Genomic DNA, 17611 nt, shown 5'->3' with positions numbered 1-17611 from the left:
CAGTAACAGCACTGGGATATCTGGGATATGTATAGACAAATAACAAAGGGAAGTTAAAAACATCAGGTTCTTACCCTCTGCTCTGGCACACGGGGAGATTAGTCGCCCGTGACAAATCTCCCTTGTCACGGGCGACTAATCTCCCTGAACTAACATCCCACCGGCAAACATGTAAGTCGCCGGTGGGATGGTACACGCTGCGCAGGCGATTTTGGCAAATCGCTGAAGTTGCCTCGCGAGGCGATTTGCCAAAATAACGCCGCCGCGTGTGCCACCCCACAGGCGACTTACATTTTCGCCGGTGGGATGGCAACTGATGGCAATCTGGGGAGATTAGTCGCAGGCAACTAATCTCCCCGTGTGCCAGAGCCCTAATGCAAGGATGTGCACTGTGCAGAGTGAAACACCAAACTCTGAAGCAAAAAGCTAGTGAGTTGCTCTATTGTACGGGGATCTGCAAAGAGGAAAAAGATGGAGACGTGGTGCTCAGCAGACATGAGCAATGGCCTGGGCTATCAGGCAAGTAATTACAATCACTTGGGGGGGAGGTTCCACATTGGGATTCAGAATAATCCCTGACATTTTAAGCTGAAATAGCCCCCCCCCCCGCCCAATAAATAGTGACTGTCTATGGCACCTTACAGCAGCCCCTCTGGCATTAGCCAGAACCCACAGATTGCCAGTCCGGGCCTACCGCCTGCCTACTGTTAGGGCTCCCACCTGTCCTATTTTGAACTGGAAAGCCTTGTTTTTGCACTTGCTGTCTGGTTTAAAACTGGGACTGTGTGCTGAATGATGAGGTGGTTAGCCAGTCACCATCCGTTTCATAGCCCTGCCCCCTGACAGCAGACAATCATCCCCTAAATGTCATCTGCCAGTGCCCCCCAAACATCATTTATCCACCCCCTGTTGTCACCCACCCCTGATGTCAGCTGCCCCCTACCCATTTTTTCTACTTACGAAAGGTGGCGACCCTGCCTACATCAGTGCCTGGGCCAGAGCAGTTTTCAGCGATCAGGAGCACTGGCCTGGGGTCTCAGGTAAGCGATTATTATCAATGGGCTGAACATACTTTTCCTCCACCTTTTCTTACCATAAATTATTTTTAATAACTTTTATTTATAGGACACAATAGGAAATGACATTGCTGAATTATGCAGGTTTCTGGATAACAGATCCCATACCTCAAGTTTTACCTTAAATATCTAGCAAGTATAATATTAGTATTAGAACATATGGCTGTGCTAGACAACCACAGAATGAAAATTGTATTGCAATACTAGGTCATTTATTTTGGTATTATACATATTTCAGATACTCGGGATGTTAAAGGAAAAAGTCTAATTGTTGAGCTCCTCCCTTAATTGTCTGAAGCAACACTAATTGTCCAATGGAATTTAGTATAGTATTAATCAGAGGAGATGCCAAGTGGGTAAATAGCTAAGTCTTTAGTTGTGTATCCGGAAGCTCCTATTTATCATCAGCCCATTGTGCAGTTTTAGACAATTGCTGTGATGTACAATAAGGGTCTGAAATGTTTTCGGTTCAGTCGCCCATGATAGATCCCCGCTATTAACGGCTCCAAAATGCCGATCCACCAACAACAAAAGGATTTGCTGGTGGAGAGGCCATGGCATCACTTCGGGATTCTGAAGTCTCACGAAATTTCCCCCTGCAGGCAACTTCGCACAACTTTGGGAGAAAAGCGATGTGAAGGGCTTTCCACTGGTGATTCCTATTGTTGCTGTAGGAAAGCCATTTCGGCCGCTCCATGGGTCCTTAGCCTAAGGATGAAGACACACAGAGCTACTTAGTAGCAGCTACTTATCACGGCTACTAAACACCACAAAATACCCTGCCATAGATAATACCAAGAATTGCCCCTGCTAAAACACACGTAGAGACAATTATCAGTAAATGATCAGCATTGTCTGTTTCTGTTGTGACTAGTAGCTGCTACTAGTATCTGTGTCTTCAACCTATGAGAGCACCAATTTCTCTGTATTCTATCCCTACCTGTTGTTACTAGTTGTGTAATCTGTGGATTAATTACATACCCTTTACTGCAGAATATCTATAATAATTTTCTGTGGAATTGTAAAGTGTCTGGAACCTGCTTGCAAAGGGATTTATGTTCTGGAACCTTTCTCGGCTTGGTTTTTATGCATAACTGCTGCTTCTGGCTTTTACTGGCCCAATAAAACTTTGGTTTGGCATCTCCTCCAGCCTGTAGGTTCAGCAGGGATAAACAGAGACCAGGAGGAGTATCTGGTGGAGACTAAAGCTGGCCATACACGCACCGATAATATATGTATGGCAAGTCGGCGAGTCGACCGGTATTGCAGGAAGCTGCTGATATCGGCCGACTCACCGATCGGGCGGGTTAAAAGATTTTGGTCGGGCACCATAGAAGGCGCCTGATCAAAATCTGCCGTCAGCGCTGAATCGGGAGAAGGAGGTAGAAATCCTATTGTATCTACCTCCTTATCTGCCGTTTCAGCCCTGACTGGTTAGTGGCCGATTGACCATCGGTCGCACGAAAGATCGGAAATTGCCACATGTGTGCCCACCTTTAAAGGACATCTGGTCAGTTTGACTTCAAATATAAATAGACAGATATATAATGAGAAATGTGCTTTTTGGTTCACAGATGACAATTCAGGTAAATTTGACTCTTGTGTATTAACACCTAGCAACGAATCAGAATTTATCTTGCTGTAGTTGATTGACTAGAGCAAACTGCTGTTACTATTGGTTGCAACCCTGGAGTAGAATGACTCCAGTCTAGTGATTCCCCCTACTGAAGAATAAAATGCCGACTTCATTCACTATATAGGGAATCTTATTGGCTCACAGCCATCCTAGGGGTTTTTTTTCACCATGGAATGGAAATGCACCGCATTTACTAAACAAGGGCCCCAATTAACTTTCCTTGCACATTATTTGCATCTTGTACAATGCACCGGCAATAAATAAGTTAACAAATGAAACCGAGAAGCTTCCTGGAACCTCATAGGTTTTCCATAGTAACGCCAATTAAACGGAAATCTAAAGAGGGCTGGCCATGTAGGTCAGTAACGAGCCATAGCAGTGGAATGATTTTATTTTAGTAACGTATGTGTCACTGGGAAGCTAAATTGAGAAGATGTCAATGATTTAATTATGAGGCACGGAAGGATATTGCTGTATATACATATATATTTTATAAATCTGTAATAAAATCTAACGGAATTCATTTAGAACCAGTGCCTTTAATGCATGAGTGACGTCTGTGCATAGAGGTAGGACACCAGGGGGTTTATTTAATTTTTCTCATATTTCTCACTCATTACTTGAATACTCAATTATTTCATAGTTTTGACTCTATAAGAGGAAGAGATGCGCTATTGCCTATATCTGCTGAGATGTTTATCGTAGACCTCAAAGAAGAGCAGTGCCCCTGTTGGCCAGGAATAAACAGAATTATTGCTGTTGTTGCCTGTCTTACGGCAAGCTGTAAACTTAAGTGTAGAATCCATCAAAGAAATCTGTGTTTTAACTGAAATGAACCAAAGTCTATAGAGTCTTTCAGCTTGTGGAGTTCCTTTTGTTGGTTTTACATTCACCCCCTTGATACAGGCCATGGCCATCTTGGGCATTTCTGTGTTCTTTGACTGACAGTGTTGAAGAGGCCATCAGTGCAAAGATTTGGTTGGGAAATATGGCCAATTTTCACCTTACTGCCCACCATCAATGGTTTTTGGCCACCCTTATTTTGCACCAACATGTGCTGAAGTGAGATTGTCTCAGTATGGCCACCTCTATTGCTGTTTATTGAAGATATGTGTGTTGATGTAATAGGTTCTGGGTTTGAGTAGTGAGCAACAGGCAACTCATTAGGAGACCGTAGGACTCAAGTATAGCCAATATTTTGCCATTAAGAGAAACCAAATGGATTTTTACCAGAGATGCTCATTGCAGAAGGCTCATTGATAAGAGGCACACGTTAATTATTTCCCCTGAAGGGGCTGATAGGAAACTCAACAAGGGTAAAGATTTGCATTGGCTTGTGTAATAATAACTGATCCATTGGGCATGAGTAGGTGGCAGTACATAAAATGGACCTTAAGAGAAACAATTTCCTAGGCAGGTAGCTTAGGCTCATGGGTTGTAACTTAGGTCAGATCCTTTAAGGAATAGCATGGAGGGGCAAAACCTGGCAGTGTTCATAAATGAACCTAATATTTGAGTGAATTGTGCAGTTTTCCAGTCAGGGCTGCCACCTAGCCAGGCAAAATGAGACTCCCTGTCCTTGTTAAGGAGGTAAGGAATAACAGAGAGAGAAGATGGTGCCAACTTTATCCAGAGTATGTGATAGTTTGGCTACTCTCACCCATGTGCGGAGAAATGTTTCCCACAATGCACTGTTTTTTCCCCAAGCATTCACTTTGTGAAAATATTCGGCACACCATCCAGTGCAACAGTCTGTCTGCTGCTATTTCCAGTTTGGTGTGCAAATCACATCTGTGTCAGATTCTTTAGCCGCCTATTGACGCAGGAGGCTAAAGGGAACCTGGGGTTACCGCCTGGTCAGAAGGTGGCAATAGCTCCAGGGTTCTTGGATGTAAATGAGCCCTAAGGCGTGTCCTCCCCCTCTGTGGGAAACAGTGCAGAAGATAGGACACATAGATGGGCATGTAAAGGTGCTTAGAAATCCCTCATCCTGCCTCCCTGTCACAGGAGATGCTTATTGCTATACATGGCTCATATTGTTTCATAAATTGACATATTTTGATTCATTATAGGAAGAATTTTCTATAATTTTCGCTTTTATTTCTATTGTTTCCATTGTGTTCTAGAAACACACACACATACACACGCACACACACATATACACATGCACACACACATATACACATGCGCACACACATATACAAAGGTAATAAGCAAAGTCTATCTTTCCAGCTACTCCCCTCTATTTGTCCCTAGCTGCCATCCTATAAAGCCATGGGTGGATTAATTGCCCATGGGTACATCAGTGACATTCACATGCCAATCGCACAGCCCCTCCCGGCGTGTCACATGTAATTTTTCTCCGGCACAGAAGCACATACAGAACATTGCAGTGGCACGCGGTGACAGGGACGTTTCCTAACATGCAACACAATTCCTGTGATTTGTTCTTTTGCACACAATAATGTCAGGTTGATTCTGAGCACGCATTCTGGAATGCATTCGGATTATATAATGGCATTTCCTGGCTCTGTGTGGCCCGGCCACGTCGTCTCACTTCCATCTCAGGAAACTTATTATATGGACCTTACATTGACCATGGGGGCATTAGGGCATTGGAATAGGAAAGGACCTTCCCAAAACTGTTCCTACAAACTAGGAATTGTCACAAACGTCATTGTATGATCAAGTGGCACCTACGTTGGCAGTGATGGATGTGCCTTAAATTGCCAACTCTAATAATAAGAAGGGGTGTCCAAATACTTCAAGCTATGTAATATATTGGTATTTATATTGCTCTGCCCAAAGAACGCAGCATCTTAAGAATTGCTGTTAAAAGGCACATCTTTGCCACACAATGCTATAAGGAAGCTGTGGTGCCACACTGTGGTGCAAACACTTCTTATAAACACTCTGTGAGATAAACTGTCCCTACGTCAGTCATTACCGGGGTTATGTAATAAACAGCGCTAAGTCTGCTGAGGAGCAGTAAACCCATAGCAACCAATCAGCAGCTAGCATTTACTGGTCACTTGTTTGAAAACAAACATCTGATTGGTTGCTGTGGGTTACTGCTCCTAGGCAAACTTAGTGTTTTTTTATTACATATGGGGGTAAGGCATTGTATGCATTATTATGTAAATATTATATAATTACCTAGGACTTTTTTGTTTTAAATTTCAGCTTTATTTTTTCTTTTAAAATACAAGACATGGGGTTATGGATTCATGTTTTCTCAGGGTGCTGTAGACCCTTTCCAAACATGTCATTTTTATACACCATCAATTCTGCTTCATACACGCATCTGTCAGGGAGATCCTGGGATGTTCTGCGTCACACATGGGCCCTAAGGTTCCAACATCCTGGAGAGTTGTCCTGCTGTCTGTATGATGGGCCCACATAGTATTAATGCTATAGTCCTACAGCAGGAGGGGCCCACATAGTATTAATGCTATAGTCCTACAGCAGGAGGGGCCCACATAGTATTAATGCTATGGTCCTACAGCAGGAGGGGCCCACATAGTATTAATGCTATGGTCCTACAGCAGGAGGGGCCCACATAGTATTAATGCTATAGTCCTACAGCAGGAGGGGCCCACATAGTATTAATGCTATAGTCCTACAGCAGGAGGGGCCCACATAGTATTAATGCTATAGTCCTACAGCAGGAGGGGCCCACATAGTATTAATGCTATAGTCCTACAGCAGGAGCGGCCCGCATAGTATTAATGCTATAGTCCTACAGCAGGAGGGGCCCACATAGTATTAATGCTATAGTCCTACAGCAGGATGGGCCCGCATAGTATTAATGCTATAGTCATACAGCAGGATGGGCCCACATAGTATTAATGTTATAGTCCTACAGCAGGAGGGGCCCCATAGTATTAATGTTATAGTCCTACAGCAGGATGGGCCCACATAGTATTAATGCTATAGTCCTACAGCAGGATGGGCCCACATAGTATTAATGCTATAGTCCTACAGCAGGATGGGCCCACATAGTATTAATGCTATAGTCCTACAGCAGGACGGGCCCACATAGTATTAATGCTATAGTCCTACAGCAGGACGGGCCCACATAGTATTAATGCTATAGTCCTACAGCAGGACTGGGTAACTCTATGGCAGGCAATATCATGTTGCCAAGATGTCTGTGAATTAAAATCTTATATTCAACATGATGTACATTTGGATAAGCCCCTGGGCATAGTCTTAGGATTAAAGGGTCAGGAACAGAAGGAAGTGAAAATGCCCGACGTGCATTTACACATAGTCTGCTTACTATATCTGCACTTTCAAGAATTCCAAAATATTTTTCTATAATTTATTAATGGATGGAACTAACCAGTATGATAATTTTATAAATTCTTTATTTTCCTTTTCAGTGGCCCTTTAAAGGCAAAGTATTCAGTATCTAACCACTGACGCTGCTATTCAGCTAGTGTTTGTTTCTGTGAAGTATCCAATAAAGGGCTGCAATAATGAGTCCAATAGTTATTTCGATATATTTTTATTAGAAACAGTACAGAACAAAAACATCTTGTAATAAATTATATTTTTTTGTAAAAAGTTAGTGCTTAGATTTGGGGTCATAGAATAATTAATAAAAGGACAGGCAATAAAGTACAAAGAAAAGTATTGGGGGTGGTCCACTCTGAATCACTGCTGGGGGCACTTACAGTACATAGTGTGGCCCTATAGAGCAGCAGTGCTCAGTAGAACTGAGTGCTGGAGAGCTCCATAATGTATTCCTATACGTGTCCCTTGAATGGGTATCTAGCTCTATGAAGCCTGCTGTGGGTGCAGTAGAGCAAAATGGCAATCAGAGCCAAATTTTCTGTATAGGTATATGTGGCAGGGAGCCTAGGGTGGCATAGGGGAACCTTTGGAGAAGGGGGTTGTCCATTTCCAACCGATTTGGCACCTTGTGGCTAGGGTGGTGGCATGCACTGATAAAAGCCCTAATGGCAACAGAATCACCAGTTATTGCTTTGCCTTTTTTCTATAACCTTCACCTTTCACAGATTTTCTGCCTGTTTTTCTAACTTTGCCCAGTTGATAACTTGGATTTTTGGCACAAATAACTTTTTTTTAAAGAGACTAGGGACTAAGTGCCTGATTCAAGAAGAAATTATCTTTGTTTTGATGTTGTTAAGGTATTGAAATAATGGAATTTCGATAATTTTCCAGCTTTGGCCAAACTTCTATTAGTACATCAGTAACAATTTGAATTTCATCTGCAAACAATAGAAACTTTTGGAGCATTTATAAATAGGCACTTCTGTCATTGCTCATTGCCGGACACTTTATAACTAGCACCTAAATGGAGACCCTTCAGTTGTTGTTAAACTTACAGCACCACTTTGTTGTACTCTGTAATCATAAAAGTCACCCCTAACAAAGCACCAGTTACATTTCTATTTGAAGTGGACTGCCCTTCACAAAGATGTTGACTGTTGACAGCTTACAGAACCAACAGAACACTTCAAGTACTCTCTGTGGCATTAAAGTTACTCTTAACCAGGCCCATTGGTTTCAGAAGGTCCCAAAGCAGCAGTGTAAATCCCTCCGGCAATACAAATCTTCACAGTATTTCACTGGTCCTTATACTTTGAACAGCAAAAGGATGGCTCTTTCCAGTTAAGGGAAAGGGGTTCTCTTCTTCCAGACGGGAGTGACTGCAGGTAGAAGTGAGAAATGGAGAGACAAAAGAGGGTAAGAGCCGTGAAGCTAGAGAGACACGCTGTGCGGGGAAGGCAGAAATGCAGTGAAAGGAAGAGAGGGACAAAAAAAGGCAAATAATATGGCAGAATATTAAACAAAAGGGAAAGCAACTAACGTATTTTAGTTGCATTTACCATGCACACCAAAAGACAATAAATTAACACTATATTACTGCAAATTGCCATTGACAATGCCTACTTTATAGTTATATACATAAAACCATGTCAGACTTAAGGCCAAATATATTAATATTATCAACATATTCTGCTGTGCTGTCCAAGATTTACATTACTGGGATAATTCTGCTTACATAAAACCACTCAGCTGTCAGTCCCAGGCATTTATACGGACATGCAACTCTTTGGTTATTTCTAATATCCATTGTTAATAAAGAAGAGCCATGAATAAGCTGTAAAATATATCCTTATAAATGTTGCTTAGTGATTTAATCTGTTATACCTAGCGCTTAGTAAATTGCTTTCACTGCATGGCTTGTGTATTATCAAAATAATGTATTACCCATTGTAAAATAGGAGGATATTAGAAGTCACCTTGGATATTGATGAACTGTATAAAAGCACTCAGTCTGGTCTGGACCTTTTGCCTTGTAAAACTCTTTAGTGTATCCTTATATTTTACAGAAGCCAATACATTATTATGGTGGGGATCTCTAAGTTTTTTTTACTCATTAGCCATGCTTAGATGTAAAAAGTGTTGGTGAGCCACACAAAAGATCTTTAGGGATGCCAAATCAGGACAGTGATTGGCTATATGGTAGCCCCATAGGGACTGCTGGCCTGCAGGAGGCTCTGTAGGAGTAAATCTGTGTCTCTGTGCTTCCAAAACTTGTCTCCAAGCCAGAAATGTAAAAATGGCACCTACTTTGAGGCCACTGGGAGCAACATCAAAGGGGGTGGTTGGGAATCACTGCCTTATATGTTTGCACCCATTTCTGTCCTTTATGGCTTCTGCTTTACTCAACCTGAATTCTGTCCAATGGAAATATCTGAATATTATATCCATACATATGTTTGTGGAGAGATAGCTGCACTCACCTTGATATGGGTTTGAGAAGGGAGAAATGCTCCACGGACTTTATACTCAAAAGGATATTGGGGATTAGGAAGAATGTGCACCAGGCAAGGCAAAACCAGAAACCATTCTAAAAAAAATGAAAAATAACCCCACAAGGTAATAGTTAGCTCTGTCTTCCATGGGCAAGAAGAAGGACGAGATGGAACTGTTCTTTACAAAAGGAAGAGTAAATAATGTAATGACTGCATTTTTTTTCTTTTTGTCATTTGCAACTTGGAGGAGATTTATGGAACAATTCATTGATTGGGGTTAAATGAAGCAAAATGGATCAATGGAAGGGAAGAGTGCAGGGATAACCCATCCATTACCCTCCTTCTGCCAATGAAATGCAACTCTGAGTTGTGTTAAACGAAATGAAAAGAAGATATTAAATAAGTGAAATAATACACAGGCTTGTTGGCATTAATGTGGGGTTTAGGGCTGCATGACAATGGGTGGCTATGCGAAGGCCTTTCTACCAGCGGCTCTTATTGTTGCCAGGGGAAAGGCATTTTGAGGCGGTTCGTCACCCACAATTTCACCGCAGAGAACTATCTCGGGTGATTAACACGCTCCATGGGATTATACAGAGGATTAAACATATATTAGGGAAAGTCATATTGATAAAGGGCAATATCTAGAGAAATGTGCTAAAACAAGGACTTTTAATCTTTGGATCTATAGTTGTCATTGGCTGACAGCATTTTGTAGATTGGCTAAAGCTTTGGTATAAGACAAATAGATACTGTATACTCTATGAAATTGAGCCCTTTGTCAAAAAAATGCTATTATGATGTGAGTTGATCCAGACGAGGTTAAAAAAACAAACCCCATCAGAATCTGTCTCCAATGCCAGAGACATGGAAGGCCAAATGCTAATTCTCAGGCCCTTCATTGGTTAAGCATTATAATATGTGTATTAAACCAGCAACACTCAGTTTCTTGATTTGCTAACCTCCTCTTCTAATCTTCAAAGGGTTGTCATTGGGTCCTCTAAAAAGATCTACTGTGAATATGGCAACACATAGTTTACTGTATGGACCCTTTATATATATAATCATAGTGATCATATCTCTCTTATCAAGTACAAACCATTCCAACTTTCAACCGACATGTTCCATTTCCAGTAGATCACTAAAGTAATGCAGTTGATATACTCTACCGCTCTCTAACATTGGGCTGCTCAGCACCACGGAGGTTAGAAGTTCAATATAAGAATGAAAGTGATAAGCTGGACCCATAGGGGAATTGACAGGGAGCGGTCATGTGGATAACTTGTAAAAGTGAGGGAGATTTATATGGAGTGAGTGATGGATGAGTGAGAAGAATCAGGTCTGGTATTGATTAACTGAGGTAAAACTGCTGTATGGAATAAATGGAGGAGCTACAGGGACACTGAATGGGAAATGGGATATAAATTATACACAGATGGAATAGATTCAGTGTATGTAACTCACCCAGGGATTGGTTATATTGTCACACACCACAGTGTGTATGTTATCCAGAGTCCGAGGCACTGACTGGCAGGAGGAGACATCTTCTGTTATCTAAAACAACAGGAAGATCTATCAGTTTTGCAAGAAGTGATGATTTCTTCATGGAAATATTCAAGGTAACAAGTGATAGACTGGGGTGTACAATACAGCCTGACAGTTCCCTACCTTCCCTGATACCACCCATCCTGACATTTTATACTCAAATAATTCTGAAGATCATGTTAACAAGAAGAAGAAGATCAGTGAGCATGAAAATCACCATGGGCAATGTGCATACTCTATGGCAAGGATACCTAGATCACGGCTTTTAGCAACTGTCATAACAAGCTATCATTCAATCACCTTTTTAAGATTAATTAATGTATATACTGTGTTAGGCAAATCTGGTACTTAGTTTTAGGTTTAACTACCTGTATTATTTAGAGCTGTGTGGGGCAAACCTATTTGGCAGCTCATGTAACAGGTCGTAATGGAACTACTCTGGGTTGTTAAACAGACCAAGTTCTCCAAGAAACAGCACACTTGCACTCCTGAACACTCCATGGTGGCCCCTTCTTGCCTCCCAAAGACTGAACTCTTGTCCTACTTCATCCTGCCAAGCACAGCTGCTCCAACCGCCCCAAACATGGCTGCACCACTCTTCTTTCTAACCCTTATTTAATCTTTAATCAGTCATAGACCCATATATACTGTAGGCTTTGCCTATATTTGTTCTTACTAACATACCAATTTTGTTACCCAATCCAGATACTGAGTAAAGTGCGCTATGGCTTTCCTGAGAAGGCAGGTACTTTCCTGGAAGAGAAATATAACATACAATATAACAGATGCCTTAAACGATCCCCTCTTAGCTTTATTATGCTTCATAAGGTTTCTCAGCAAATGGGAGTGACTATTAACATTAAATCTTCAGAATTGTGGTTTTCATTTACCATTTAAAAATCTTCTCTTCTCCAAGAGATAAAATGATGTTTTGATTTAACCAAGATCAGTTACCAGGTTTCAGAAAATTGATTTGGAGCAGTTACTCTGGCCTTTTAAGGACTATAACCTGGGAAGTACAACAAATGTTCTTGGATTTTCTCTATGTGGAAGTATCTGTCTTAACCAAGTTCCACTTTCAACCTTTGAAAATTTTGTGAAAGGCTTGGGCAAACCAAGAGGGAGAACTATACTATGGAAATGGAGATACCAGATGATTAACCTCTACAACCTCTGATGTTGCCTCTTTTATACAATAATAGGCCTCCTTGGCTTCTGTTGGAAGTACCCAGTTTCATTCTATAGTCTTTTCAATTGAAATAAGAATCTTATTAGAAATAAAATGGGGGTAGAAACCTTCATCACAACTTGCCATGGCCCAGTCTGTGCGGTGACTTTAAAATTAATTTAAAGTCTTCAATTGAGACTTTAAATTAATTCATTTATATGAATCTTATGGCACCACTTGTCACCACCATTACTGCCAATCTATCAATACAGCGTGACTACTGGATTATTATGACTTACATTTTTAAGCAGCTGGATGATACCGCCAATCAGCGTGTCTTGTAGGGAACGGATATTCTCTATGGTATGGTTAATATTAGCCTAAAATGACAAAACAATAAAGCATTTACATTTGAAAGTAGCACATTTAAGTATGTAAGTACTGTAAACAAGAACATTTTCACTCAAATATGTAACCCATTGGGGTTTATATCAGGTGTGGACCAGCAATCTGTGGATTCTGGCAAATGCCAGAGGGGCTGCTGTAAGATGCCATAGACACTCACTATTTATTGGGCTGGTGGGGGGCTGTTTGGGCCTCTGTGTATTTGTAATGCCAGGGCCTATTATGAAGTGCAGTGCAGCTCTGGTTCACATATAAATGCACTGATTCTGACAGTTTTGGAGATCAAGCTCATGAATGGTACCAGTCATTGGCTGACATGTGCATGAAAACCTAATGGAATCTCTCACAGCTCAATGAAATATTAGTTCACTGGTGTTTGGGCTTCAGCACAAAAAAGTTTTAGACTCTGTTCAGAACTAGGGCTTCCTGGTGAGCTGGGGCTTCTTGGGGAGCTTATTTCGAGTGGAGAGAACGTTTTCTTAGATAGAATAATTCCCTTTTCTCCTTCTCTATGATGGTACTCATCTATCCTACATGATATTCATAGTATTCCTATCTGGTAAGTTACCAGCAGTCACTTGATAAGTCGATTAGCTTTAATATCACACCTTGTGGTCAATTATCACCCCATAGAGAACTCTTTGGGCAATAAAACACAAGGAGATTTGTAGTCAGTGTTTAAAAAATGCTACTGCTGGCAACAAATACCCCCTAAAAATGCCTTGTAATAGACTAACACTGGGATAGCCACAAGTAAAACATATTGCAGTGATCTTGCTTTATTGGTAGAGTAATATGTTTTACTTATGATGATCCCTATGTTAGTCTATGGCAAGGCATTTTCAGCAAGATTTGTAGTCAGTGGTAGCATTTTTTTTATCTATCTATCTATCTATCTATCTATCTATCATCTATCTATCTATCATCTATCTATCATCTATCTATCTATCTATCATCTATCTATCTATCATCTATCTATCATCTATCTATCTATCATCTATCTATCATCTATCTATCTATCATCTATCTATCATCTATCTATCTATCTATCTATCTATCTATCATCTATCTATCTATCTATCTATCTATCTATCTATCTATCTATCTATCATCTATCTATCTATCCATCTATCTATCTATCTATCTATCTATCATCTATCTATCTATCTATCCATTATCTATCTATCTATCTATCTATCTATCTATCTATCTATCTATCATCTATCTATCTATCTATCTATCATCTATCTATCTATCTATCTATCTATCTATCTATCTATCTATCTATCATCTATCTATCTATCTATCTATCTATCCATCATCTATCTATCTATCTATCATCTAATTAACTAAGGAACCTACCCTTTTATTTCATTGGGAATTCTGTTCTTCATATGGAATACAGTTCAGTGTTATAAATACATCATCACATTTTTTTTAAATTAAATATTTATTTATTTTATTATATATGGCAAGGCATTTTCAGCAAGATTTGTAGTCAGTGGTAGCATTTTTTTTATCTATCTATCTATCTATCATTTATCTATCTATCATCTATCTATCATCTATCTATCTATCTATCATCTATCTATCTATCTATCTATCTATCTATCTATCATCTATCTATCATCTATCTATCTATCATCTATCTATCATCTATCTATCTATCATCTATCTATCATCTATCTATCTATCTATCTATCAATCTATCTATCTATCATCTATCTATCTATCCATCTATCTATCTATCTATCTATCTATCTATCTATCATCTATCTATCTATCTATCCATTATCTATCTATCTATCTATCTATCTATCATCTATCTATCTATCTATCTATCTATCATCTATCTATCTATCTATCTATCTATCTATCTATCATCTATCTATCTATCTATCTATCTATCTATCTATCTATCAATCATCTATCTATCTATCTATCTATCTATCTATCTATCTATCATCTATCTATCTATCTATCTATCTATCCATCATCTATCTATCTATCTATCATCTAATTAACTAAGGAACCTACCCTTTTATATCATTGGGAATTCTGTTCTTCATATGGAATACAGTTCAGTGTTATAAATACATCAACCCCTTTTTTTTCAAATTAAATATTTATTTATTTTATTATATTTTTATGAAGGAAATAATACAGAACTTTAGAAAGATAAAAGAACTGGAAAACAGAACTGGTTTCCACAGAACGATTGCTGTAATGATGAACTAGGATTTTCTGCTCAGGGGAATGTACTACTGCGGGTAGTGGATAATGATACTTGTAGGCTAGTTGTACTCGCCCATGGATCTGGGTCTTTATGTCTGAGAGATGTGTTTCTAGGAGCAACAAACTCTAATTATGAGCATACAGTAACTGTGTATCCACACAGAGGGTAATGCTAAACTTATGCCCATATTATAGACACCAGGTGATGACTTAAAACTTGCTGCCAACACTGCTGGGGGTGGCATTTAGCCAGGAACTGGAGGCGAACCGATTAGAAGTTTTGATGAAGGAGACCAGTTATTTCCATATATTGTACTGCAATAGGCACACAGAATGTCCGACCCACCTGCATATTAGGGAGATGTTCAGCCAAAGAGTGCAGACTGTCATTTAGTTTACTCTGTAAGACAAAAGAGAAGGTGGAATGTGTGTGATAGCTAAGTAGTGTCTTATAAGGATCAGAAGTAGTGCAAAAGGAAAAACAAACATCTGGCCCAGTTTAGGAGACCCAAATCTAAGAATGTGATACTTTTTAGAATAGTGACAACCATACGAGACAGACCTCAACATTGCAAAGCCTTATGAGCTTCACTCTAAACCATGGACTAGGCTTAAAGGACATGTAAAGCCTACATTTTCCTAAAGTAAATAAGGGCTTTCACCTGGTGGCCATTTTCCCTCTCATACATAATCAGTTATATTTAAATCTTACATTTAAAAAAGCATGCACACGCAAAGATCCTTATTCAACATAAATTTCATCAAGATTGCAGGCTCACACAGGCACAACTCTGATAAAAAGTTCTGCTTTGCCTGAGAACTGTAATGATTAAGCTGAGCTCAGGAGAGGAGGTTAAGAGAAACAAATAGCAGACAGCTAGAGCTGAGTTTCTATGGGAACCAGCAATGCCATCTCTACATTGGCTGCTAGACTAGAGGGCGTGTTTGGCAATCTGAGCTGAGAACAACTGAGCATGCCCAGGAGCCAACAGCGAAAGCAAATTCCTGAGGGAGGGGGCTGAGTGGGTTACAGGAGGAGAAGGAAATCCAAGAGATTAAGAAGATGTTGCAGCCTTACTAATAACCTCTGGACAACCAGAGTGGCAGGTATTAAAAGATTTCAAAGAGGCTGTTCACTGATAAAATTTTTGTGTGTGGGGTTTACATGTCCTTTAATATGACCAATAAAATAAGGACTCATTTACTTAGAGCAGGCACAAGCCTACATGGAGAATTGCTCTGCTTGAAAGCTATGTGCCTATCTGTGCCCCCACCAAGCACTGCCTGTTGGGCTCAGATTTGGGCATAAGGCACAGGGTGCAGGCTCCAGGGAGCAGGGGAACACTGAACTTTATGTCTGTCTTGAGTGGGTGGTAAGTACAGGGTTCCCGCAATGCCTTATACTCACAGGCACTCTATCTTGTACATAACATATAGCACTCGAGTAAAGCCTATGTCTTGCCAACAAATTGCCCCTTACACGGTGTGTGCAACTTTTGCTCTAATGCTTTCTATTCACAAACCTCACAGAACTGACCTTGAAGATTTGTCCTGGGTAGCAGAGGACACAGTTAAAATGGTGGGGAAAATTGCATTGTGGGTAAAGAAACATGGCAAATTACAACAGCTTTTGGATCTTTGCCAAGATCAGTAAATGAGTCCTGCCTTACCTATACAAAAGCAAATCTGACCATTCTGGCTTAACCAAAAGGTGCCCATACACTATAAGATCCACTCGCTTGGCGATGTCGCCAAGCGAGCGGATCTTCACCCGATATCAACGAGCTGATGCGGTCCCCGATCCGACTGGATTTTCTAACCTGGCCGATCGAGATCTGGCCAATTTCAGGCCAGATCTTGGTCGGCCAGGCCGCTCTGTTCTGCCCATACACGGGCCGATTAGCTGCCGAATCGGTCCAAGGGACCGATATCGGCAGCTATAGTCGGCCCGTGTATGGGGGCCTTTAGATAACATTCTTTAAAAACTCCCCTCTTAAACTTGAACGCACCCGGAACTAATTACACCCTAGAAATTACACCCTTTGTAGAAAAACTGTTGATTACATCTCCTCCAATAACAGGAATAACCAGATCCGCACGCTTCCAGCTGCATCAAAATGAAAGTTAAAAGTAACTCCCTTATTTATGCGAGTATGTGTAAACTGTAGCAACCCAACCCGTGTCTAATCAGCGTGTTGCTTTGATTGCCTATTGTGCTTAAATTCATGGATAGAAAATATCCAGCTGTCAGTGATAGCAGTGGGACCTCCAATCAATGCTGGGAACCCAGAACTGCCCCTTTTAACTGCATGGCACTGTTCTTATGACGTGCCCACTTCTACAGACAGCTGAAGTTCCTTCTGCCAAGGGACCTGCTAAGAACCAGTAGGAGAGCATGAAACCTAAATCATTTAGATCCATCTGGGACCAATCTATTATCCCCTCATGCCCTCAGGAACTCTTACATCCAAGTTCCAAATTGTCTCTGGAAGTAACAACATGTTAAGCTAACAATATATTAACACGCAGCCACACAAAAGTCTACTATCATAGTAATGCCAAGATGGAATCCATAAAGCTAGATGTCAGTGTCCTATCTCCCATGCAAATAAATTCTATGTTTTAGCATTCAGTTCTAGGCTTGGGTAAAACGTCATTGCTAGTGATGAGTGAATCTGTCCCGTTTTGCTTCACCGGAAAATTCGCAAATCTTTCAAAAGATTCGCGAAACAGCAAAAAATTTGCAAAATGTTTG

At 40.4% G+C, this 17611-nt stretch overlaps 1 protein-coding gene across 1 annotated transcript in view; it reads right to left on the bottom strand.

Moving 5' to 3' along the window:
- Positions 1-7902: 7902 nt before the first annotated feature.
- The window catches only part of prom2 (prominin 2), a 41782-nt gene continuing 32073 nt past the window's right edge, over positions 7903-17611 (bottom strand). Inside the window, exons 18-23 of the mRNA NM_001256292.1 lie at positions 15203-15256; positions 12516-12596; positions 11733-11801; positions 10968-11057; positions 9492-9598; positions 7903-8390 (exon numbers count right to left, since the gene is read on the bottom strand). Of these exons, the coding sequence (NP_001243221.1) occupies positions 8297-8390; positions 9492-9598; positions 10968-11057; positions 11733-11801; positions 12516-12596; positions 15203-15256 (495 nt within the window). The 3' untranslated portion in view covers positions 7903-8296. The remainder of the gene's footprint in view (positions 8391-9491; positions 9599-10967; positions 11058-11732; positions 11802-12515; positions 12597-15202; positions 15257-17611) is intronic.

Source organism: Xenopus tropicalis, chromosome 3 (genome assembly GCF_000004195.4).
Source record: "Xenopus tropicalis strain Nigerian chromosome 3, UCB_Xtro_10.0, whole genome shotgun sequence".
NCBI classification, from domain to species: domain Eukaryota; kingdom Metazoa; phylum Chordata; class Amphibia; order Anura; family Pipidae; genus Xenopus; species Xenopus tropicalis.
The sequence above is the reverse complement of the archived record's forward strand: the minus strand, read 5'-3'. Positions and strand labels throughout refer to the sequence as shown.